General features: G+C 38.6%; 1 protein-coding gene across 1 annotated transcript in view; it reads right to left on the bottom strand.

Annotated features, from left to right (window-relative positions):
- The window catches only part of IQCH (IQ motif containing H), a gene marked incomplete at both ends in the record, with an annotated part of 64,892 nt that overhangs the window by 15,110 nt on the left and 23,316 nt on the right, over positions 1-26,466 (bottom strand). Inside the window, 6 exons of the mRNA XM_084293549.1 lie at positions 3,697-3,983; positions 5,372-5,492; positions 16,353-16,544; positions 18,427-18,699; positions 21,938-22,113; positions 24,433-24,516. Coding sequence (XP_084149675.1) covers positions 3,697-3,983; positions 5,372-5,492; positions 16,353-16,544; positions 18,427-18,699; positions 21,938-22,113; positions 24,433-24,516 — 1,133 coding nt within the window. The remainder of the gene's footprint in view (positions 1-3,696; positions 3,984-5,371; positions 5,493-16,352; positions 16,545-18,426; positions 18,700-21,937; positions 22,114-24,432; positions 24,517-26,466) is intronic.

The raw sequence follows: 26,466 nt of genomic DNA, 5'->3' as shown, positions 1-26,466 counted from the left end.
TTAAATGGACTTATTTAGGTGCAACTCCTTGTCAGGATGGGATCCGAGAAGCATTCAGTCAATACCGTGCAGGGCTTCACTTCAAAGGGTCAAGGCCTTGCTCTTAGAGATCAGTTCTGGAGAATTGAGTGGGAATCAGAAGTGACTCAGTCCGAGTGAAGCACCTGATGTTTCTCCTCCCTGTTTTTCCCCAAGACACTGAGAACGGCGTGGCTCCACCTGCCTTCCCCTAGGGAGCAAGCTGCAGCTGCTGATAACCGAGATGGAAGCGGATGCCGGAGGCGAGCGGAGCAGCTCACCATGCCCCAGCTTTCTCAGCCCCTCGCAGTCAGGAGGCTGGTGGCAGCGGGCACGTAGTCCCCTGGATGCCTTCACCTGCTCGCCCCCACGGAGCACTCTGGGGCAGACAGAGCAGAGGTGATGCTATCAGCAGCAGGCTCTGCCTCGCTGCCTTCCTCAGCTAGCCCAGCGCTGCGACTCCAAGCCGAGCCTTGGAGAAGTTCAACTCCCTCCCTTCAGGCTTTAGCTGTACAAAAAAAAAAAAAAAAAAAAAAAAGGCAAACAATGGTATGCTACAAGTAAAGTGCAACGTCCAGGAGAGTGCAGCGCGGGTGTGCAGACTATCTGCCAGGGGTTAGATCCTCCCACAGGCCATACAGTGCCGTGGCTGCAAACTGCGACCTCCTCCAGTTCTGTCATAACCCAAGGAAGAGCTGAGCAGCATCCCTCTTGTCTCCTGTTAGATAGACACCAAAAACTGCAAGAGAGTAAAGATACCGCCATGTCTGGCAGGCACAAAGCTCTATCCTCACCCAGACGGGGATTACTGTCTCATTTCTACGCTCCTTCCAGCTTTCCCTTGGAATTGCCTGTAGGACAGCCATGCACTGTTACTTATCCATCATGCAGAGTCTGTTTGCTTCTATCGCTCCACGGGGACACAATATCACAACGACACATAGAAGGAAACAGTATGTTGAAGGAACATACTCTCTAACAGGCGCAGCCTTAAAAATATAAGCAGTACCTTGCTGTTCATACTAAATTTAATTTTATGCTTATAAACATGGCATATAGATTTTTAAAGGCTTTCAGAATGAAGAGCCTGAAATTCAAATATATGCATATCTGCTGCAGAGTCCCCTTTGCCCAAGCACACAGGGTTTGTAAGTGTGAGGCCAGGCGCTGCAGCATGTGCCTGCTCAGTCCACAAAGGCAGAAATACGTTTTCACTTATTTGGCCCTTCACATTTCTTAAAGAGTTGTATTTATGTCGCATGTAACTTTATGAAGGTTTCAGGGATTTTTAAGTATTTAAATACTCAGACTGTACTGGTAACAGATGTTCAATGATATATTTAATTTTTCGTTTTACTGAAAATATCATGTATCAGTTGATATTTTCCATAAAATATAACTCTGAAAGAATGCCTAAGTATACTATACTTCCAGGGAAATGTATCTGAGCCTCTCAGCTACTGCATTAAAATGGGCGCTTCTGAAATTAGTGAGCAAATGTTCTTAGAGTCTAATAGGATTTCTTGTTTGCCAAAAAAATAGTGCTTTCAGGAGCACAATCTTTTGTGTAATCTCTCTCTCACAAGACAGATGGCATCATTAATTGCCTCTATATCTAGTTAAATTTAAAAACCTGTGCTTAAATAATGTTAAAGTTGTCGTACATGCTGACAAACAGGAAATATTAAGGTAGAATCAATTGGGAACAAGGGAAGAAAACCAAGACAGAACAAAGAGGAAGAATGAGACCAAAAGAAACACTGATAGATTTAATATGTCCTTGGTCATGCCAGGAAGCATCACAACCTTAATAATTTAGGGAGAATTTCTACATTTTGGTGAACTCCTGGCTTGAGTGAACCGATTGGCAAAACTCCCATTGACTTCAGTGGGTGAGAATGTCAGCCTTTAATCTTTTTAAAGCAACTTTACGTGGAAGTTATCCAATACGGCTTATCCACACTTCTAATTACAATGCTTGTGTAAATACATGTTGGGAGTCAAATGTAACTGTGATCTGTATTTCAAAGCTAACCTTATTCTGATTCTCTGGTTTACCACAGTCACCCTACAGTGGTATCAGTTACCAAAAGTCTGATTTTAAGCCTCCTCTGTGCTTAAAATGGAATACAATTATCATAGCCCTGCCAAAGAGCCAGCTTTTGCCAATAGATACCATATGCTAACTCTTGGGTTTTAAATACAAGCCCTGTGCTTAGAGCCTTTTCTCACACCATACAAGCTGTGATTTTCAGCTGCCTAGGCGAAACTGACACCCAAACGGATTCAAGTGCATGTAGCCACACCATGTTTTAAGAAGTCCAGCCATCCCAGCTTATCCCATTAAACAGAGGCACGTTCCCTTTTACAGTTAAACAGTCTTTAAACAGTGAGCTTGCTAACTGAGGATTGTACAAGACAACAAACTTGCTCAGATAAGTAGATGAGTGCACATGCAACGGCAAAAGACCTAAAAACCAGGGAAATACATTGGAAATACAATTAATTGAGACTTGATGCTGAGATCTTGAATGAGCATCTGCATGCAAATACTAATTTTGAATTTGTACAATTGTACCTAGCAAGCTCAACAACACTATCCATCACTACCAATAGCAATTTTACTTTCTTTTAAAAATATCTCATTTTCTTTAGCCTTCAAACACAAGGCCACTACCTGAACGCTGAAAGCTCAACCTCTTCACCCAGAATTTGCTTTATTTTTTTCTAGCATTATGCTTTGAATTTGTACACCTGGCTTAATATCCAAGCCTATTGGCCAATACCAACCAAACTCACAAGAAGGTAAAACTCTTACATATTAATCTCCCATGAGACTCCTCGGATAGTTGGATAGAGGCAAGAGACCTTACAATGGGAAAGGCTGCAAGGTGAGTTCAGCTGGAAGACATGGGAACTTAAATTCAAGGTATGAATCTATCAGCTGTTTTGTACCAGCTCAGAGACAGTAACCCCTGACCCAGGGCTGTAACTTTTTGAGACATGATAACTGGACAGCTTCCTATCTCTACTTATCTATTCTCTACTTAAATTAGCCATAAATAATGTAAACCCAGCCGTTCACCACTACTATCCTATTTGGCATAAGAATTGTCAATATCACTTCTTTCTTAGATTCATCCTCAAACTGTATCTGCGTTGTTATAGAGACATTGGTTAATTCAAAAAGTACAACAATCCCTCTTTTTTTTTTTTTTTTTTTTTCCTGAGCAAAACACAAAAGATTCAGAACATTTTGAAAACTAAAATACACCACGTGATCTTACCCATGAGACCACCATCTGTAAGTACCAACTTAATGAAAAATACACTTATTTTAGGTGGGGAAAAAAAAGTCAGTGGAAGAAATTCAGATATTATTATTATTATTATTATTTATCATTCAGCTTTGAAAGAAACCCTTCAGGCTTTGTTGGCTTGTTTCTCTTCAGGCTGATGTAAAAGGTTCCTCAGGTCCACCTGGCAGATCAGGTCTAAATTTTATGTTATTGTTAAAATAATCACATGGTCTACCTACCTCCACAGGCCTCACCGCTGAGAAATAAAATGTTTAAAAGGGCAAAGCTTTCTCCTGACTATTGTTTGGAGTCAAGTAGGAAAGCAGACATTTCTTGATCTCAGAGGGACATTATGAAGTAGTGTATCTGCCCCACTCACCTGCTGCTCCATTGTTTGTGGATGGATGAAAGTCACAAAATCAACTGAGAAGTAACCAAGCACTCCTTTCGATTTACAGGTTTCTCCAATTTTTAAGCAGAGTGAATTAAGAACGGCTGGATCAACAGAACATTGTGGAATGGTAGTGCCAGATGATCGCAAAGGTCCATCAGCATGGAGCTGGTCTCCAGACGACACTATTGTTATCTCGCCTGTTGGCTCTATCAGCATATCCACTGTAAGGTTTGTGACATTTTCTGAGAGCGGGAAGGCTTCTATCACACCACCTAGTAAGAAATGAATTAGCTGTTAAGCTAGTAATCAAATTCACATACGACGCTCTTCAGAGTGCACAGAATGAAACCATCCAGCTCCTATTGTGCTCAGACATTGCAGGGAGGACTGCTACGGAGATAGAGCAAGTAAATAAATGTAATGTGAGCAGCATAGCTAGGACCCATGAATCTCTTAGAAAAGAAAGAGATCTCAGCTACTATAGCACTGAACAGTTCAACCAGCGGCTTTGATCTGCAGATGCTTTGCAAGCAGTTCTGAACTTGAACTATATCACACATCTGACAGGAGGAGCATACTTTGGGGTACTATGAATGAACCCTGGACTGTCCTACAGTGCAGCCAAATGCCAGGGCCAGAACAGCAGTGAAATGACAGTGTCAGGACCTCTGGGGAGTGGTGTCTCCTGCTGGGAACTGCTCTTGGAGATTCCCATCCATACAATGGTGTGAGATACGTAGTCTGCCTTTTGGTATTCACCCACACAAGGAACTTGGTATGTAGATGGGAATGCTGGAAAAGCTGACAACTCCTAGCATGGTTGTCCATAGGAAAATCACAGAGAAATTTGCTTAGCATTATGGATTTACATTTTTACTGCATATAATGCCATAACTCATTTAGTTAGGACAAACTAGTTGGATACTGGTCAGCTCTGATGCAAAGGTGCCATAATAGAGTTAATGCAGGAAGCCCTGGTGAGCTCTCAGCACCACGCGAATAAAACTTCCAGCTCTCAGATTGGAACTTATTAATGTTCCTTTGGCTGGAGGGCAAGAAAGAGCACGGCAACAGTCTAACTAGGCATCTGTAACAATGGACTGTAAAGGACAATAAGGCACTGCATTACTGATTCTCAGCAGTGATCCCACCTGCTTGAAAAGCAAACACTGGAGGGAAAGCTCAGCTTTTCTCCAGGCCTGACTTTATGCAATATATGTAGCACCCTGAGTTCATATGTAGCTTGAATCCTAGTCCTATGGGAGAGAAAATTGACTCGCAGATGCTCACCAACAGCCAAAGATGAAATATTCTTACATTCACCTGTGTGCAAACTCACATGCCAGCATCCTCTAAAGAAGTTCTTTGCCAAATGTGACAGCCTCCAGTACAGAAACCCAGGATTAAGGAGTTGGTGCTTATTGAGTTAGAATTATGTAAGAAGGACAAACCAGAATTAATAGAGGTTAAATGCTTGGATAGGACATATGAATGACAGAATAGCTGCCTATAATTCATTCGTAAATGAACATTTGAAGCATAATGGAGAAATAAAAGGAGATAAATATTTAAATGGGCCCAAGATTAACAAGAATATGGCATACAATATGGTATAATTACTCCTTATAACACTTAACAGCGACTTTGCAGTCTTATTTACCTTGACTAAGAAATGTTTGGAGGAATTTTTCCCATGTAGGGAATCGTTTCTCATTGACTGGCTGTACGTGCTGTGCTAAAAGGCCCGGCAGCTCCTGGGAGATCTTCACCAAAGCTGGCTCCTGCAGAAACAAATTAAATAGAACCACAAGCAATTTTACTACAGAAATGAAAACTGCTTGTGGGGTGATTAAAAACCAGGCCTCCAACAGGCAAAAAAAAAAAAAAAATGTGGTTACTGTTTACCCACAGTCAGGAAGCCTTTTTTAATTTTTCTACTTACTACTCTTCCCTCCTATTGAAATTTTTCCTTCTCTGAAAGACAATTCCACCCCCCACCTTCAGTGCAGCATCTATTTCATTATAATTTATATCAATAATTTGATCTGGCAACTGAAAATGCTAAGCACTTGGTAACTGCTTAGGGATCAATACCAGCAGTCAATAACTTCTACATTGTTTATATTTTGGATCTGAGCATATTGAAATAGTCACATATACCAGAAATACTTCTATGGACTCTATGTTTGAGCTGTTATATAACACAAACAGCCTCTAGTCACAAAAAAAAAAGCAAGGGGGAGAGGAATAATCAACCACAAGTGTTTTTAAAATGGGAGATATTCTTATTGCACTCCCCAGTCTGTGACAAATTCAGAAGTGCATTAGTGCCTCTATCTTTGATAGAATTTGATTAGTCATATTATAGGAGATAAACAAGCTTTTTCCTAGTTTCAAGTTCTTCACTATATTATTACACACACAAAACAACCCCATTAAATACAGAAACTAACTGCATCGCCTTTACTGTTCAAAAATGTCCCAGAAGTACATGAGCATATAAAGTGCAAGCACCCTGACTCTATTGCTTCAGGCTCCTTTCCTTGCTGCTTCATAAGCATTCTCCTGCTTCCCCTGGGCCTCTTTGCTTCTGTTTTACATTCTCTCTCTCCAGCATCCAGCGCTTCAGAAGATGACCAACTGTCCTCTGATCTTAGCAATGTCCTAAGCCACAATCATATTATCGGGAGCTCCGGAGGAACATGATAAAACCTTATGGCTAACATCTAGAATAAGAAAAAAAAAATAATCTATTTTTCCAGATAAGTGAATTTGAAGAGATGGGTTTTGTCATGAAAAACATGATATAACGTAACCAAAAATACAAATTCAAAATCAGCATACTGTGATTTATCTAGTAAAACGAGAATGAGCATGGGCCAATAATTGGGGTGTCAACTCCACATATGGAAGACCTAGGTGCATCTTGTTCCTGTATGCGATCTGCCTGGTGAGACTTTGGAAAAGTGACTTTCTTTCTGTGCCTCAGCTGTCCAGAAAAAAGGGATAATTGCTGTGCCCTAGATCATGTGGAATCGAGGAAAAAATGCATAAAAATATTGAGGTGCTTAGTTATGACAGTGATCTAGGCTATGTGAGCTCATGTCATATACTAAGGAGAAAAGTATGTTGTTGACTTTAAACATCTCTGAAAAAAAATGTTTGAAAATGGTTTAAGTCAGTGTATCAACAAACTGCAAAGCACAATCTTAACCTTACAGCAAAAAACAAAGGACTATATAAAAAGCAAGATCCAAGTTCAGAATTTACCCAGAGTTGGGTCCCACCTGATAGCTTCCTCCCAAAACAAATCCTTAACCAGCAATTTTGGTTTTTGATAGCTCAGCTGACTAAAACAACAGAAAACTGAGCAAATACCAGTTGGCCTTGTCTTGGTTTGTATTTGTGTTGAAATATTGCTAAGCCAAGAAGTCACAAGATGAGGTGGTTTGTTGCACAATGAAAATAAATACAGCTTTGGAGAGAGGATCTGAGCCATGATGAATGTCATGGAGCTGCTGACCTACAAATCAGTTTGCACCTGTCAGTGCATTCAGCAGTACCTCTGTCACACTGACTCTCATCCCTGAGATCTAATGACTGGGCATTGAGCAATTTAAACAGAAATCTAAAAACAAACAAACAAAAGAAGAGATATTTTGTGGCTGCCTGAAAGCTTTTGACGAATTAGAGGGGGAAAAAATAACAATAATCCCTGCTGGATGCGTAGAAGCATTGGAGAGTGCTGTGACCAAGCCTGTATAAATAAAAATTAAACAATGGCTATGTGAACTGGGCCACAATTTCCCACTGCAACAATTTTGAGGGACATTAGGGCAGCCATGCCAACTCCACGGAGCAGTGCTGGGGACAGTTGTGACTCCTTTTAGCCAGAGTTGTTTTCACGGATCACACACCGCCGTGAAAGAAAGCTCCCTAAACTGGGTGCTAAATCAAGCAGAACTTCCAAACTCAGAAGAGAAACTTAGCTGGTTCATAAGTGGAGGCTGCTGGCAAGACACAGAGCCCATTCACCTCACCTACCTGCAGAGGAACATCGTGTGCTGCTACTGCCTGTCCATGAGGGACATCAGACAGGCAAGACTCCTGTGGCACTTCCTCAATCGACCCAGCGTTGCTTGCTTAAATAAGGTGAAATAGCATGTGAAGGGGTGATCAGCTCGGGATAAACTCAGAATGCCTGGTAGGGCCGTGGGGATGCCCATCACCAGGCTCAGGAGCACCTGGCAGTTCAAAGCACCCTCAGTGCTAGCTGACTGCAAAGGGTGGGCGCATTAAACCAAACACGTTACTGGAAGAAGATGGGGGCTTTTACAGAAATGTAAAAGCTTCTGATTCAAGAAGATCTGAGAAATGTTCTTGAGATCAGACCCAACATAACAGTGCTTTTAGCAGGGAGTGCCTAGATAATCCAGGATAACACAAGGAAGATAAGCGACCGCTTTTTCAGGATCAGCACCTGGAATTCCAGCTGAAGTTTTTTTTGCAACTGTAAGCTCTAAAAAGGCAATAATCCTGATTATAGGGAGTTTTACTAGGCAAATTCAAGCCCAGATCCAACATTCAACTCATGGAGTCAAACCTTTTAAAAGGATCAGTGCTCTGTAGGCTAATTTCATTTAAATTGGACGGTATCTCCAGCAGAGCTTACCAATGTTTTCTCTCTTGATGTGGCCCAAAACAATTCAGAATCATAGGCTCAATGTAAACAGGGAGCATTTGTTCAAATCTTTCAGCTGATTTTTCTTAGCACGAGTAAAAAATGAGCAGCCTAAATGCTGTTTACGTCATGTAGAAACCTTTAAAGCTGTTCAAATGTTTTGCACGTTTTTATAATGCTGAATACGCATTAAAAAATTACACATTTTCTCTCTAAATCTAAAATAATTTCTTGCCCTTCTGCATGCTGAATTCTAGAAGCTTTTTTTGGAATAGCAGTTGCAACAAAAAATAGGATGAAATGTGGCATATGCTGAAGGAAATCTTTTCGAGAAAGATCAGTCAACAAAGAAAAGCCTGTTGAGAAGATAAGTAAATAAATAGAAAGAAGAAATAAGAGTTAGAAATAGGAAGAAAGACCTGGGGACAGAAAGAGGCTGCAGAGCAGAATGCATGAGAAAGTCCTGGGGCTTTTTAGCTAAAAATCAGATTGAAAGGAAATTATTTAGACCTCGCAAGCAAACAGAGTGAAGAAAGTAACTTCCAAGTAAGTAAAGCTGACTGGGCCAGAGAAGAACAAAATCAGCAGACAGATCCCCAGCAAAACAAACTGCCATAGCTTTGCTGAAGTCAATGAAGCTATGGCAATTTATGCCACTTCAATGGCACTATGACAATTCACACTGTTTATACAGTATATCCTTTATATTGTGATCAGTGGAGCTATGATAACTTATTCTAGCTGCCTTGATGTGAATTGGTCCAGCCCAGCTTATTCTTATGTTCTCAATAACATCAGCAACCACGGCAATATTAGAAGAGAAGAGTCCAGTAACTGCTTTCAGACTGCAGTCCAGATAAGTTTAATTCCTTCTTATTTTGCAAAACAAACTGATTCAACAATTTCTTCAAATTTAGACAGATATCTGCTGGCCAGAACCACAACCTACCCCAGTGAACAAAACAATTTGAAAGGATTGTAAAAATTGAAATGATTTTGGATATGATACACTGATTACCCTACCTACTTAAAAGTTTGCAACCTGATTGAGAGCCCAAGCATTTAATAATAAACTGCAAATTTCAAAATTAAAAAGTGCCAATTTTGCCTTCCATGAGCTGGAAAAGTATGTTCTGATAGAAGGTAACATCATGTAAAACAGCCATCATTACCAAGTAACACAAATGTTTTTTGTATGTAAAATTGCTTTGTAAAATATTTGCTCCATCTGCTGAAAGTAGCAAAGACAATTTTCCCTGATAGCTAATGGCCCATTTCAGCTGTATGGCAAGTGATTCACCGTGGCTGCGACTTGCATTAAGTAGAATGGCGAAAACAGTGCACAGAATTCTCCACTTATGTAGTATTATCTACTCACTGCTTCCTGAGAGCCCGTCCCTCATTATCACGGCCTTCGCTTTGGATCAGCACACAGGACTAGGGTTGCTTTGACTCAAGAGGCTTTTTGTCAAACTGAGGCACATATGCTATGCTTCAATACAAAAGCACAAAACAGCCACTTTCCTTGACTACAAGAACAAGAAGGTTAGTTCTCTTTCAACTTTCCAGCACTTAAACTGCTGTTCCTTTTTTCACACCACATGGGGCCATGGTTTTCTCTTCTGGCTCATGCTGTCACTCTGCACGCTGAGGATTTCAATATATAAAGATCAAGCACTTCTTTTAATTCTAAATTCAGCTACATACACGCGCACACAAAGCAAAAAATACTGGCCTAGTCCAAAACACCCCTCCCAATTGCTTCAGTTTCATTGTATACTCTGCTACTTACCATACCTCTATTGAAAAGCACATGTTTACATTGTGCCCTGAACTGCTTCAACATCTGCTAACAGACCAATAAAAGATAAATAAACCAGGATTGTTTAGAAAGAGAGATCCTTTCTATTTCCTCTGAACACTCCTAAACTGGCAGCAGCAATATGCTGCCGAGATCCCTTTTTGTAGATGTCATCTCGGAAAACAATATATGTGGGGAAATCAAATACAAAATCGCTACAGCCCATGCTACCAAGAATCAGGCAGGAGGAGGATCTGGAAAGCTCTACAAGCCTGTCAAATAATTCTGCACGTTTATGCACGGTATGTTAATTTGGGATGATGACAATTTCATTAAAGAGTTTGCTTTCCTTTTCCAAAAACTACTCTATGTGCATTGGCATTTTGTGCATAAGAGCATCTATTTGGCAAGATTATGGCCTTCGGTTTGTTTTCAAGGCTCCCCAAGCGTACCTTCAGAATGAGGAAAACATTACACAGCTTTCATACTTTTCTAAAAAGTCTTTTAAAAAAATAATTTAAAAAATCCTACGTTTATTTCAAGATTTGTAAGTTCAGGACTTCAGGATGATAATACTTATACAAAATGAAATGAGTAATATTTGAGCATGTCTTTTCTGAATTTTAATTAATATCTGCAAATGCACAATCAATTCAGATACTCTCAGATTTTCCTAACTGGATTGTTTATCTATATTTCAAACTCTATAAATTTTGTTCAGTCGTGTCATCTATCCCCAACCCCCCCCATTTCTGGCTTGTTTCACTAAAGAAAGGCTTATAATGAATTCCAAACAATGCGATTCCAAAAAGAAAAGAGACACCGTATAGATAATGCACAGTCACTTGCCAGGAATTTTATCTAAATTGCTGAGCTGTAACACTAAAGGAATTGTCAGACAAAACCCGTGCTGCATTTCACAAACAGCACACAGTTAAACTTCTTTTATTCTTAGAGTTGCCTGTGTGTTCCTTTTTTTTGTATTTTAGCAAAATAAACATTTTTAAAATAATCCAAGCAGGCATTTTATTGCATGTGATAACATTAACGGATTTCAGATTTCTTTAGTGCTCTTGCTTTATCCTCTCCTTCCACACTGTTATTGCTAAAAACTGGCAGTTAAATTCAATTGATTCAAAATATTCTGGATCCATATGGCCTCAAACCCTGGAGCTGAAGTTCTGATATTGCCTCACTGCTGTTTTCTAGCATTTGCCTCTACTCCAGTCCCCAGATGGTGGAAGTAACATTTAAACCTCCTTTCCTCTGCCTTGTACAATAGACCTTGGCACCATTTCAACTGTTTACTCCGGTAATTAACAGCACTGATACCACAACAATTACAACTCCTACAATCTTAACACAATAATGCTATGAATTAGTGAGAGCTAATGGCTGGAAGGTATAGTGGTTCCAGACTGCGAGATCTGTGCATTTTTAGAATAAAATAAAAGGTACAAACAGCACGCTTGCGGTAGACAATGATTACCTAGTAATTAGTTTACACAAAGCTTCCTATTTAATGGCAAAACGCTGTAATTAACGCGTGACAGAAAATCAAAGGGTACTTTGTAAGCATATGAAAAATTAACACTGCAGGCCTATAGCTTTATGTACTGATTAGAAGCATATTAAATCAATAGGACATACACACCAACAGCTTGCATATCTGATTATTCCAGGTCTTAGGAATGGATATCACGGCTTTAATTTAACCAAGGAATACAATTATCATGCTTTAGTTAGGATTTAACAATCACCTGAAACATCGCTAAGGCAGCTACATAGATATATTAATAAACTGAGTTAGAGCACTGCTGAGTGTTTGCAGATACAGTGACTATTTAAACTATTTAGATATATGTTCACAGAGTGCTGCCCATACTAGGAGACAACCTGCAACTGTATTGCTTTACTGGCAATCAAGTTCTTCTTTAAGTCTTTGAGCTCTTTCCCTTTTCCTATTAAATATCGTATTGGACAGAAGAAATTTTAAAAGCCTGTCAAAATTCTGTAAATGAATCTTCTGTGTATCTGGCAGAGTTTCTGGCCCTCTTCAGGTTGAAAAAATTAGCACACCTGCAATTGCATGTGTACAATAAATAACAGCAGCAGCACAGAGTACTTGCCTACGACCCCACTCAGCAGACGTTAGGTGTTACACCAAGAGCAATTCAATTGCTTGCACTTCATCCCAGTTCCACCAATATTTGTGTAGTCTTGCCCCAGAACAAAGTTGGCAGTGTTACAAAAGGTGATCAGAACAGTGAAAATGAGGATGGGTAACAGAAAGGGAAAAAAAAAAGCAGTGTTGGGAAGATGTATGATTCAGACAGACATATCAGTGTGCTGGCAATACCACATTTCTACATTTCTTTGACAGGACTATGGATGATTTTATTTTATCTATTTATAAGAATGCTCTTTACTCTGAATTCCTGCTTCAGCAAAGCAACAGGATATGGTACATACATGTAAGCTTCAGGTTTGTTATAGTGAATGCAACTCATTCAACCAGTTAAAAACCTCCTCACCACTATTCTTGATTTTCAAGCAATCACGAAGTTCATCTAATTACTTATTACAGGGCTTTTGAATATTGACCAAAACCACTTAAATATAAAGGAACAGCCAGCACTTCATCTTGGCCTTTGAAATTGCAATTTTCCAAAAGCAATCAATGCACAATCCTGAAACCAGCATCTGAATATTGCTTCATGCAACTCAGACTGAAAGTTGGGTTTTCTGGATTTATCACCTTTTGAAAAGATTTTGATTTCCTATTACACATTTTAGTGAATTAACCAAGATACGGTCTATAAAGAAAAGAAACCATGACAAAATACTGCGACACAAGTGGAGACAACGAGATTCAAACTCTCTAACATTTAAAACAGTAGGCTGCCCAAGCACATTAAATAGCTTTTCTTCTTCTACAACAGGCATTTAATGAAGAGTTTTGAAACGGCTGTGTAGCCACGGCCAATTATAATAGCTTATTCAAGAGAATATTTGTTGCTTCTTTTTCTGTGTCTTGTTCTCTTCTTGTATTTTGGCTCTTTTCCTCTTTATCCCCATATATCCCTCCTTTTGTTTTCAGCCTGATCTTCTTATCTTAGCCTTGCTGCTTTCTAAACTTGCCACATGTTGCTGGTCCTGGTGGTTAATTAAGAGTTGCAGTGTAATAAAAGTTAATTCTGAAATTAATTTGACTATTAATCTTACCTCATGATTTAGCTACTATTTACACATGTATAGTTATACAACACGGTGGGATCTCTGCACAGTCCTGTATTATTTTATGTGAGGGCTGCTAGAAGAACAAAAAAAGGCAACACTAACAGGAAGGCAACATTATCCTTCCTCTAACAGGCAAGAGGACTGCGAGTGTTGTGAGTTCAAGTCGAAGACCAAGAGGCACTGCAGGTTTTGCCAGCCTTGTCTCTATTCCAAAACAAACAAAATAACCCCAAATAACATATGTGGTAGACTGCTTCTCTGCTGTTCTTTACTGCTTGAATTCCGAGTGGGCATCTGGGCATCTTTCCTCCAGCTCACATAAAGCAGGGCTGAATAAGGTCTGCTTAGCCACAGATTTTACCTCTGACCACAGCCACAAGTAGATGCTCAGGTAACAATACGAAAACAAATGTCTTTACAAACGGCCTCAAACTGCAAAATGAGCATTTATGGTGACAGCAGTTCGCTTGATATTGAATATCATTAAAATCTGGGCCTCAGGATGAAATTTTTTATAAACTGGCAGACTTAAGCAGTGCACAGTAGGATGAAGGCCTTGCAGAGGCATTCAGCAGAGTTTGTAAATTCTATCCCTTACAAGTCGCAAAATAATTGTTCAGATAACTCAGATGCTGCATTAAGTTAACAAGGTAAAATACATCAATAATCTTGTCCTGCATTTTTGTTTGCCCAATGCTATTTTTGAAATGAGGAACCTAAAATCAGTCTCATTTTTAGACGGAATAGATTTTTACACAATTCAAACTCAAAAACTACATTATTTTTAATCTCTTGTCTACTACATACCAATAAGGAAAATCTGGGTATCGTGTCTTAAACTGCTATGCAAATGATGCTATTTGTAAGTATTAACATAATTTAGTGCTTACAGTCATATTCTCATTTCTAATAATTCCACCAGAATGGAGTCTTTTCACTGTACTCTTAGCCTGCAGGATAGTCTTTCATCAAGAAGCTGAATTTTTTAATAACCTGCCAGCATACGTTTTGTATGTGGCAGCCTATGCCGATGACACAATGTCTTCATTATCGAAAGAAACAGGTCTACATACTGTAATAGGACATTAAAGCATGCCTGTGCTCATAAACTAATGCTTTGATGTTTAAATGTGTATCATTACAATGGTATTCCTTAACAAAGGATGATTTTAATCCTCTGCTCTCAATGGTAATACTCAGTGGAAACTGCAATTCATTACATATAAAAAAGGTCTCCCGTTTTACAAAAGGGGGCTAAACTCAGAAGGCAGAAAAATTTGAACACACATATTCAAACAAGACGTTCGAAATAGCAGCAAGTTTCACTTTAATATTGGTCTGGATTTATGGAAGCTTTCCTGCTGACTCTGGGAAATTAGATCAAATGCATCATTCCATATATATTTTCCAACTTCCAATAAATGATTGTGTTTGAGGGCTTCTAAAGGATTGGTTCCTGGCTACATCAAAGCCTAACATAAACACAGTATGAAAGGGAAAACAGAAAGCTAGTTATCACTATGTCCCTTCATTCAGAGTCACTTAGCCATGGAATAATTAAAAAGGCACAGAAACGGGAGCGCTAACTCTAGGTAATAACACCTGTACAGGGAATTTATACCAGCAGAAAACTAGACCTGGTGAAACTGCATTTTACCATGTCTTCTGCCTTCAGCTCTGACGGTGGGAGCAGGATCTAGGTATGTTCTGCTAGCTTCATGTCCCAGAAAGCTCAGTGGCCAGACAATGCTGCCACTGGGGCAGCTCTGCAATGCTCTGCTTCGTACTGGTTGACTTGTACACAGTTAGGGATCCTCAGCAGATTGGAGAAATTAGTGCTTCAGTTTTATACGATAAGCTCCATTTCATAACGCAGAATTATTTTTTAGTTGTCAAATGGAACAGAACTGTAATCAGCCCAATTTGAAATTTTAATATACAATATAATTCAATCAAAGAAAAATTCCAAAACAGTTTTGATTGAATTAAAACAAAAAAAAATCAAGAGAGCTATAATGAGAAGTTTATGGAAATTAAGCAATTCTTTCTGGATACATTCCTTCTGGCTTTAAAACCATTGCATTAGGAATGAATATGGCACCATATACAGAAATATTAAATGCTTATTGAAATTAACACATTTAAATACCAATGAATATTTAAAGAACAAATAGTTCTGCAAATACCAGAACTAATGAACTCTAGTTTCAGATGGATTTTTCTGCGGTTGAGATGTATCATCTTACAATCTCTCTCAAGCATACGGATTCTTATGAATCCACTAGCGCAAGAGTTCATGCTATATTGTTTCCCTCAGTTAAATATTTATAGGATGTCTCTCTGTCCTTACCTAAACACCCACTGTAATGAAACATGCAGGAGTCTAATGATCTCTGATACTCCGTGTTCTGTCTTCTACAGATGAAAATCCCTAACAGGCTTAAAAGTTGTTAGTGAAGAAAAATATACAGAAAAAATAATCCTCAGGAAGCCAGCTTAAAAAACAAATAGTTTGTATGTGGTTTCAAATTGATTAGCATTGTTCACTATATTCGTCCAACAGTTTTGTTGCAGTAATTCAAATGTTTCTACATAGCTGTAACGATCTACCACTGATAGACTCATTCCTACATGCTCTCACTTTGGATAAAAACCACTATGTAATTAAATGTTCTGTGCCCAAATCATTCCACAGTTGGATATCAGACATTTGCTCACACTTTGGGATATTTATTTTTTTTTAATTTGAATTACTGTTACCTACTACTTTGTACAAGCTGCTCTGGACTCTGTAACACCAATGCTTATCTATGTCTTCAAACAAAAGCTTAGAGAAAAGACTTGCTGTGAGGAACAACCCCAGCAGCCTAGGAAGGAGCCAGGCCAGCAGACCAGATACCCTGCTCCCTTATTACTTACATGTGCCCACTTCTTACTCCATATCTCAGGGCTGTGTTTCTGACGTTCCTTCAGAACCCAGGGGTAGCATTTCAAATGCAGGATAATATCACAGTAGGCAGTGCCATTTCCTCCAGATTCATCATTCACTTTAAATAACCAGCGCCGCACTTCCATGTTGTCAATGATCAGCTGACTGAGAATACTGATCATCTGTGGAGCAAGGACACAAAGATATTTGGTACCATGACAATATCAAATTGTTCCTCGATTTACACTCCCCTTTCTCAAATGTTTGGACTTGAAATCTAATTATGGTTTCTGTTTCTTAGAGATACTTGTCTTTTTACAATTATCTTGGACACTTAGTGAAAGCAACCCTGAACATTTTTTGATGAAGAATTTATGGTCTTCATCTTGTACTTCAGTCCACTTGGGTGGACTACCAAACAGCAACATTCTGTTTCCTACAAAAAAGAAAACAGAATCTTGTTTGTCCAGGCTTTTTTGTCACACCAGAAACTTCGGTTTTGGATCATCAGTACAGCTAAATAGATGTTTTTGACAGGGAATAACGTGGGATGGACTACCCTATTTGCAAAATCTGAGAAACAGTTGTGCCAGATTCTAACACCAGCCAAACATCTGTGGAATTTTCCTACTGGAGAGTACATTATACGGTTATAAATATACGAAGGAGCTACTAGGCAGGCTTTATAAAAATGCTAATTATTTATTTGTATATGTACACAGATTTAAATGGGCTTCAAATGCCTTTTGCCCAGCTGGTGTAGGGTGCAATTAGCTTCGTAGAAACTGCAGATGCCTTTGAACCCAGTAATAATATTATCAGATCTTTTCGCATTAGCTAGAAAGTATTTTCATATAACAATTTGGGGGAGTTTTTGTCCTTATTTTTTCCACTGACCTCAAATACAATTACATGTGTGTTTCAGATGCTATTATTTGTGGCTTTTGAGAATCCTATAAATGTGTTTTTCTTGATGACTCCCCTACAGTAATGAAAAGGATCAATAATACTGTAAGGACTGTAGCAATCATAAAGAATTATGTGCTATCTTTAAGTGAAAATTGAATTGTGCTTTAACATAGTGTCACCTTGCTTTGATTATTTAACCTAAAATGTCAATATTTCATACACGCAAACAGCAGAAGTAGAACTTCCATAACACTGTAGAATGAATCAAAAGTATTAGATTCACGTAAGTTAGTTATTTAACAATAAATCAAACAGTGGTTTTACAGATCATTGATCACATATTTATTTCATCTGCTATAGAAGTTGCAATGTATTTGTGTAGCTTAGCTTGTTTTCACTGTTAAAGGTGATTAATAAAAAGAAAAGCAATGTGAAAAATCTAAGAAAGAATACCTATGAACAATGGCAGATTACCTCCATAAAAATACAATAAAAATCAGTACAGATTGTATTTAGACATACAACAACATATTGCAAACTCAGCTTTTAGAATGAAATACTGAGGCACAGAATGCAAAATAAACGTGTCAAATGAATACACTACAGAAAAGTCACGTGCCTTGTAATTTTAGTTTAGTAATATTTTGTCATGTCATGCTGATAAGATCATCAAATTTAGCAATGATAAGCCAGAGACAAGGTAAAACTTCAGCTGTAGATATGCTCAGCGAACCTCAAATTGTATGGCTGGCTTCCTAAGTGGAAGAAGTTTCCCCTTTATCAAATACTTTGCTTCCCAGAAGTCCCTGTTCTATTTTCAGTCACTGGTAAAACTCCTATTAATATCATTAAGGCCATGGCTTCATCCATGGAGCAGCAACACAAGCTGTTTGAAATAACTGATCCAAAAGGGCTTATATATTCTCAAGATCGTATGTGAAGAATATGAGAACAATCGTATTGCTTGCTGACTGGGATACGAATTGCATTTAATTGGTGAAATTCAGCTGAAAAAGAGCCCAACCTCACCCACGATTTAATCAAACCTAGTTAGGGTCTAATCAATACAGCCATTGCAATTCTATAAAGTTTGCATCCTATCAGGTGAAAACAGGCACCTGCATGTTGACACATCCCAGAGCACATCCTCCTTACCTGCTCGTTGTTGTAGATGTCAGATTCTCCAGGAGGGGTTGGCACACAAGCACTGGCAAAAATTCGTTTACTTCCAGACTTGGTACTATAGAGATGAGCCACTTCTGGCACTGAGCCTAATATAGGCACATTTAACATGTCAGCCACTGCTAAATCATCTTTGTGGGGAACCCCTCCAATAATGTAGGCATCTCTGCTCTGGATAAGGATTTTTATTCTTTTGATTGTCTTGGGACTGTACTTCAGCTGAGTGGCTAGGCACATGTGATGCTTCTGTATAAAGATAACATTATTCTTGTTAAAAGGTGTTCTTTTCTATTCCATGAACCTAATTTATAATGTTGCACACAATAAATACATTATTAATAGCAGGCTGGGTTATGACCTATCCTGTAGCTTAGCAGTTTAAATTGATAAAAGCTGTTGGGGTGAGGCTCCATAATCGTGCACATCTTTAGTGTGTTGGAAATGGGCTCACTGGGAATAGAACTAATTACTACACATCTGTATTTATTTGATCCATACGGAATTATCCTTCTGTCAGTCGGCAGAGAGGCTGGTGGCCTTTGGATAATAGTGATTCATCTCAGCAACACTTCTGGCATGGTTTAACTCTAAAGCACCTAAAAATCAATACAAAAATGAAGAAAAACCCCTATAGCAGAGAATGTATTTCACCATACAGTTCAGCAGTATTTTAAGCGATTTTCTGAGAATAAAACACTTTGATTTACAAAAGCTTTCACTGATCACATTAAATTACTGGGGATATACATTTCCATTATACAGTAGTTCTGATAGCTACTGTAAACGCAACTGCAGAGTACTCAAGGTAAGAATAGTATTTTTAAAATTATTATTTTTTTACAGTACGTTTTCAACTTTTTGTAAGGAATTTTTCATTTCTTCTAAAAAAGAAAATCTCTATTGCTGAACAAGTTGCCTGTGACAGCCTTAAATTTAACCTAAGAATATCAGTCGTGGCAAGTGAAACCTCACAAGTATTTGCTGCAACATATCCTGTGTGTCGTTTGCAGACAACCCAATTATCTTTACAAAGGTATAGAGGTGCAATGACGTTGAGATGGATGGGACAGTACAATTGACATCCATTGCAAAAGATTGCCATAAACCAGGAAAACTTTTTTACATTGAGATTTTATCTAATCGAGGCCCAAGTATTCCTTTACAGGGTAGCAGAAATGCTAGATTTTCTTAGGGATATGCAGGACTGAGGAACACAGCACATTTTCCTTCAAATTTCTGGATGCTCCTTCACATGGACTGAAGTATAAATCCTAATTCCAACTCCTTGGATGGGGATGATGGAGGAGCCCCCAGAAATGGACAGAAGGAATCCCTTTTGTCACTTGCTTAATGCTTTCTTATACCAAACACATCGCTCCCCAAAGTGCCCAACTCTCCCTGTAAAAGAGCCAGACGTACTGAAAGCAGAAGGGGGATGTGTCTCCAGGTCAGAGAAATGAGACAATTTTCAAGCTTCTAGTAGGAAAAAGGGAGTCACACAAGTAAAAGGGCAAACAGAACAACAAACACATTTTGCTGGAGTTGTTTTTTTTCTTTTTTTCTTTTTTTTTTTTCCTTCTGTCAGTTTTAAAACAGAGACTCTTAATGTTCTGATTTGGTTGTTTCTTTTCTCTTGAGCACTGGTACAAAAGCACAGAGATGGCCCATTCTGTTGGTCTCATGGCAGAGTTCTGCCACGTCGAGAACAGGATCAATTTCCAGCCCCGGTCACTTGCTCCCTGGGGCCATGGGGACAAGATTTGTTTTGTGTCTCTCAATAATAGATTTTACAGTTAATTAAGGAGTGCAAGAAACAGGCTGTAAAAGCTAGTTCATTCCTGCTTTGAGAGTGGTATGGCCGCCATGATATATGGTAGTGTGAGCAAAAGCAGGTAAAAGCAGGAGGACTGAGGAATCCCCAGAATTCCAACACAACACAGTGGAATAATGGTTGATGGATTAGCCAAAGTGTAGTTCTTGCTTCTTAAGCCTGTCGATTTTTTTTTTAAACTTCCCAAGATCAGAGAAGCTGAACTTGGCATCAACTTCTCCACAATGAGCCAAGCTACCACTACCCCACTTTGAATTTGCTGCTAGTTGAGGAGCAGCAGAGTGTAACGTTGCACCTGGCTGCACAGAGTCACACGAGATCATTCTCATAGCTAGAGAGTAAAGGACACAGGTACATGGACACCTCTTCCTCGCATTCTCTGCAGACACCAAGAAGTGGTGCAGGGCTCTCTGTGTCTGGTTTTCTTTTCCATAGATTTTCCTTCCATCCCATTCCACCAAAGCAACTAGCAAGCTGGTTAAGGTTGACCTGTGCTTCTGGAATTGCTCAAAGTAGCCTGCTAAGGTGGCCTTCAAGCCAGATGTTCATACTTCAGGAGTAATTTCAGATACACTGGTACAGCAAAAGGTTTTATAGAGTAATCCAGAAGAAAGATGCCCCAAAAGAACCTGTAAAATTCTAACCCTTACACAGACAGAATGACAGCTAAATTCGTGATCACTCAGGCCAGAGGGTGACTAGATTCAGTTACAATTACAGATTATTCCACACATATTGCAATTTCCCATTCTTATTGATGGCACTAGCATACTTCTCAGCATTCTGAATCTGGGTAGGGGGCACAGTCTATATCCACGAAAGAACCATGCAGCCCTTGCAACTAAAATTATCTCCCTATATCAAAGCATACAAACATTTCCCAGTAAATCATAGCAGCAGCAGCAATTTTCACAGGGTTATTTGCTCTTCACCTGGTAAAGAAGCTTTCTTTGGAAAATTTCAGCAGAAATATTCCAAGAGTGGGGGCTTTAAATATAGACACTAGAGATATAAATGTATCACAAAATTTTACACAAATCAAATCAAATCTAAGATACTGTGAAGTTAATATTTACAATATAAAATTGTTTTTCACTGTAAAGGAGCTTCGCTGCATTGCAGTGTTATCAGAAGCACTGTATGTAGCATACAATAGTTAAGGTCTCATTTTAGATGATGTCCCAGCACGTGGATTTAAAAATTACTTGGCAGGTTTGGAAATCATAATATTATCTAACCTAAATAGTTTTACGTTCTGTTCTTTACAAAGTTCTAAGTTGGATTTAATTGCAAGAAACACTACCAACACATGGATGATTGGATGCTGGGCTACCCAGAGATAAAGTTTGAGTAATAAGAATGGTTTATTGCTGTGATTTGCTTACAGATATAAATCTATCAAGTTCACAGTCCCAAGCATATAGTAAGAATGAACAGTGGCCTACAAACAGCCAATATAGGACAATCTGAACCAAGTCTATAAAGCTAAACCAGGATATTTATTTCCAATGCTCTAACTAGTAGTCTAATCAGTAAAGCCCTTAAACTTGCAATAATATTTCACTGATGTGTACCAGAGCGTTACAAGTTATAAAATTTCCAATTTAATTTTACTGCATCCCTCAAGCTGTAGTAATTAGAAGACAAACTCACAGGGAAGCTGTTTATAGCTTCAGGGGTGAGAATTTTGAACCTGTCCTGCAGGTCACCCATGTCCTCAGGGTTCCCAGATCTAACAGCTGCCTGCAGACCCAGGAGTTTATTGTAATACTGCAGTAACTCCTCACTCAGATGAAGGGGGCAGATGTAGATGACGTCCACGTTGGCATCTAAAACAAAGGGGCACAATGCTCATTATTGGGAGAAAGGTAGACTCCATTCACAACAGCAATCTGATGATTCCTGAACATTTGCTAACAAACAGCTTCCCTACAAAAAAAGGCACTGGAAATAAAACCCGGATCTTTAATTCCCTAATCTGAGTGGTTTAACTGCTTTTTCTGTGCTTCAGCATTTCTCTGAAGACAGGTCAGCAACCCAAAGAAATAGCTAGTTTTCAGAATTCAATCTGCAGAACATATTGGGGGCAGAATTTTGAAAGTCTTGCAGGGGGATTTATCTACGCGACTCACATTAACATCAATGGGAATTGTACACTGCTTTAAAAATATATCCCATTAAGTTCAGTAAATTATAAAACTGAGCTATTAAGTTTAGAAAGCTGATGAAATCGCAATTTCATACGCTGCCTGGATTTTGCATGGCCTGCTCCTATTCTTGTCCTGTCCAAATAAAAGCTCACGGTAGGATACCATTAATAACTATTGTTGAGCATGTGAGTGTGCAGATTAGCTAGTTAAATACCACAGTGTGAAAATCTGTTTTCTGCATGTAAAACAACTTGGGCTGAAAGACTGTGTATGCACTAACACTGAGGTGAGAAAGTGAAAGTCTGTAATATAATCCATTTCGGAAAATTTTAACCACTGTGCTCTTCTAAAATATTAATAGATGAGTTAATGAACTAATTGCCTTGTAACATTGATAGGGTATGCTGCCAAAAAGCACTCCTAGATTTTTATCCAGCTCCTGCTGAAATCAGTAGGAAGTCTTTCATTGTCTTTACTAGGCACAGAAACAGGAGCCCTGAAAGTGCCAGGGACAACTGCTCTTACACATGAATGAATCAGAAGCAATGAAACTATTGGACTAAGGAAACCCTGAACCTATCGTTATAAAGGAATAAGAGATCCCACTCATTCACTTTTGTTTTGCTACACTGCTACAGACAAACACCACACATTAAAAATGTAAGGCCAGAGTCTCAACTGAAGCATTAAAGCAGTACAGCATCCGACAGTCAGCCCTACATCTGAGTACTGGTAGAGCTTTTACATAACGCAGGTCATTACCATATAACTTTTAAAAATATTTAAAAGAACAGCTCACTAGAACTGTTAGTCAATACTCTTTTATGCAGATTTACAAAATCAGCCTGAAAATTTACCAGCTTGGGTACAAAAAAACCTACTTCCCCACGTTGTCTATATGCTGAAAGTACTGCACTGTCAAAAATTGACGAGCTCAAGTGCATTTGGTGAATAAAATGCTGCAACAGATTTTACTACTCTTAGCTCTGCCCTGTAAAGTCTGCTTCAGACACAGTGGGGCTTCAGAGACAGATTAACTAATAGCAAGTCACATCAAGCAAGGAAATCCTCTGGTATAGTAAACAAAAAGAAAACCAAGGTGGTAAATTACAATGCTCTTCTGCCAGGCACAGGTAAGGCGTCTGATCTAGTTAATATTTTAGTTAACAATTAACTAGTTTGCATCTTACTCATGGTCTACTTTACATTTCACAGTGAAACCAATTTTCATGTTCACGGATTTTCAAGTAAGAAAGATTGTCTATATAACGCGTTGACTTTGTACCTTTAAGTTTCTAAGTATCATTTCAGAGACAAAATGAATGAATAAATAAATAAATAAAACTACTGTGGAAAAACAGTATTAGTGTCTAGATAATATATAAAGGCAATTACATTATTATTTTAGGCAACTGTAAATTTCTGCATCTAATATATTTTTGTTAGAAACTTACTAAATGGCATTTATAAAATAATAATGATACTGAAATATATATGAATCATTTAAAGTATGTCATTCCAGGGAGCCAATGAAGTTGGTCATTGACAAATAATATTCTTCATTGCTTTGCTTAAAAGAGGACTGTCATTCTAGGAAAAACTTTTTAATGCATGCCTCTTACCTCATTTGCTAATTAAAAAAAAAATGGTTTAAATAAGGGCTTGTTCCTTTCTAGCATATCCTTCTCTCTCTATGAGCTTGAATGAACACTAGCAGAATTAGCTACCTAATTTTGTAGAACACTAAGCACTTTTGCTCGTTTGTGGTGCTCAGCATGCCACAGGATGAGGCTGCTTTACATTACCACAGAGTCAGAAAAATCAGTATGATGTTCTTATGAATAACTTGGACAGGAGAAAATGGCATAATTGCTTCTGAGCTTATATGTTCTCTATAATACTAATACAAAAGTAAAGTCCTCACCCATCATTCTCTTTTACTCACAAGTACAGGCAAATAACAATCAAGATATAGGCAGCCGACAGCTCGTAACATACCCAGTATGTCACACAGTCTTCCCATCTGTAAATTCTGTTGGAGAGCAAAATCAGGAATGTGTTCACGAATGCACTGGGAATATCCTGGAAAACAAGTAAAGATGACCCCCCCCCAAATGTATTCAAAGAAGCCCTGATATATATTTAAAAGAAATCAGACTTTTATATTAAAAATCTGTAATATAAGTATTTCAAATCCTAAACATGATATTGCATAAATTACATCATCTGTATGAGTTTATTTTTACTAATGAACTGATGTAACATCATGTTTTTGTGTCATGAGATTTTAAATAAAGACACTACAGACCTACAGAGCTTTATAATTTAAATGTGTAGCCACATCTGAGTATTTTGCTCATCTTCTATGCGTTTGGATTTTTTTTAAACACTGAAAAAAAATGACACCGTCATTAAGCAAGAATCCCGGTAGAGCGGTACATTTTGTCCTTCACACAGATAAAAGGCAACAAAAACACTTCATTAAGAAGATGTCTCAGTGATACCTGATCACTTTGTTGCAGAGGATGAATGAGTGGCAGCCTGTCTGAGCTAGGATAATCTATTTGGAGGTCAGACTTCCAACTGATTGCAGACTTGCATTTGAAAAGACTGCTGCAAATGACATGACCACTGTGACTATAATCTCTAATCCCGTAATTTTTAAATTAAGTTAATTCTAAATAAATCAGTATGTATAGACAAACACACACAAGCACACAATGCGAGTTGCTCATTGCAAGTTGTGATTAAATCAATATGGAAGTTCAGCCTAACACTCAGTACGTGGCATGAAATCTTAAGATTCATTACCAAGACCCTTACAATATTCCAATGTATCTGCACATGACCAGTCATTTATGAAAAACTTAGTTTGACTAAAATTTGCTAAGTATTTCACTGCTTTCATATTGGAATATGGTAACGGGATCTTTCATGTGAAGCCACCTGTCTTTTACTGCAAGGGCAATTATTAGAAGTAACAAACATTCTAAGGTGATGTGCCAATGCTGCCATTTTGCACACAGGAAAACAAAACAATTAAATATGGAGAAATGTAAATCACCAGATTCGCCCAAATGAATTGCATATACTGTGCTCATATTCCCAACGTTCCAGTACAACCATAGCCTGGGCTAATATTTCTGCTTTGTAATGTACTCGTGGTTCATGTGTCACTAACATTTTGAGCTTCTCCATTTGGTCTCAAGTGCACAAAACATTTCAAATAAATTTGCACTTGCCAGAAGCAAAAGCTCTTATTTTGATTCAAAGAACCTCTTCTTTAGTTGATCTATACCTGTAATCTGATTAAATTAAATTCCAAATCATGTCTGAAAACAGTGATATTAACAAAAGCTGGCAATGGCAGAGCACTTGAGGATATGGCTGTTCATTTGCACTAGGTGTCAGAGCATCACAGCATCAGACTGACAGAGCTGGTCTACAAGAGGGTTGACCTTGCAAGGTGAGAACCAAGAATTTTGATTTCTCAGTTTAGTGGCGCTGGAAGGACACTGAGGGACTTCCTCCCTTGCATGAGTTTTACGACAGTGTTTGTGCAATGACTTCGGTGGAATGCTCCCAATTTACACAGGGGTAAGTTACAGGGAGAGTTATAGAAGTACTAAAACAACGGGTGTAGGAAATAATGGTAAAGGGCCTGCTTTCACCTCCCCTTTCAACCTCAACCATGACCTAATGCCCCTTAATTGTGATTTTCTTAATAAATTTTGCTTGTCTCAAAGTGTCTTCTCTCAGCAAAGAATCCACAACACTTTTCAAACTCACCTTTGAAAACAGAAGGAGCAGCATGGATGAGGGGGATAGTTTGAGTAACCATGGGGCGATGTCTGAAGGGAAGGAGGAAATGAAGCTATCTGGGATTCAGCCACCGTGTGCCTCCAAGAGCTTGGGACAGGTCTAGTAAATAATACTTAACTTTTATTCACCTACTGTTCAGCTGAAACTGCTTTTAAAAAGGATTCATGGATCACATGAGAAAGCTTTGATGAATACACAGCGGGCTATACA

The sequence above is a fragment of the Netta rufina genome, assembly GCF_964035555.1.
Source record: "Netta rufina genome assembly, chromosome: 11".
NCBI lineage: Eukaryota > Metazoa > Chordata > Aves > Anseriformes > Anatidae > Netta > Netta rufina.
This window is presented reverse-complemented; position numbering and strand designations above follow the sequence as displayed.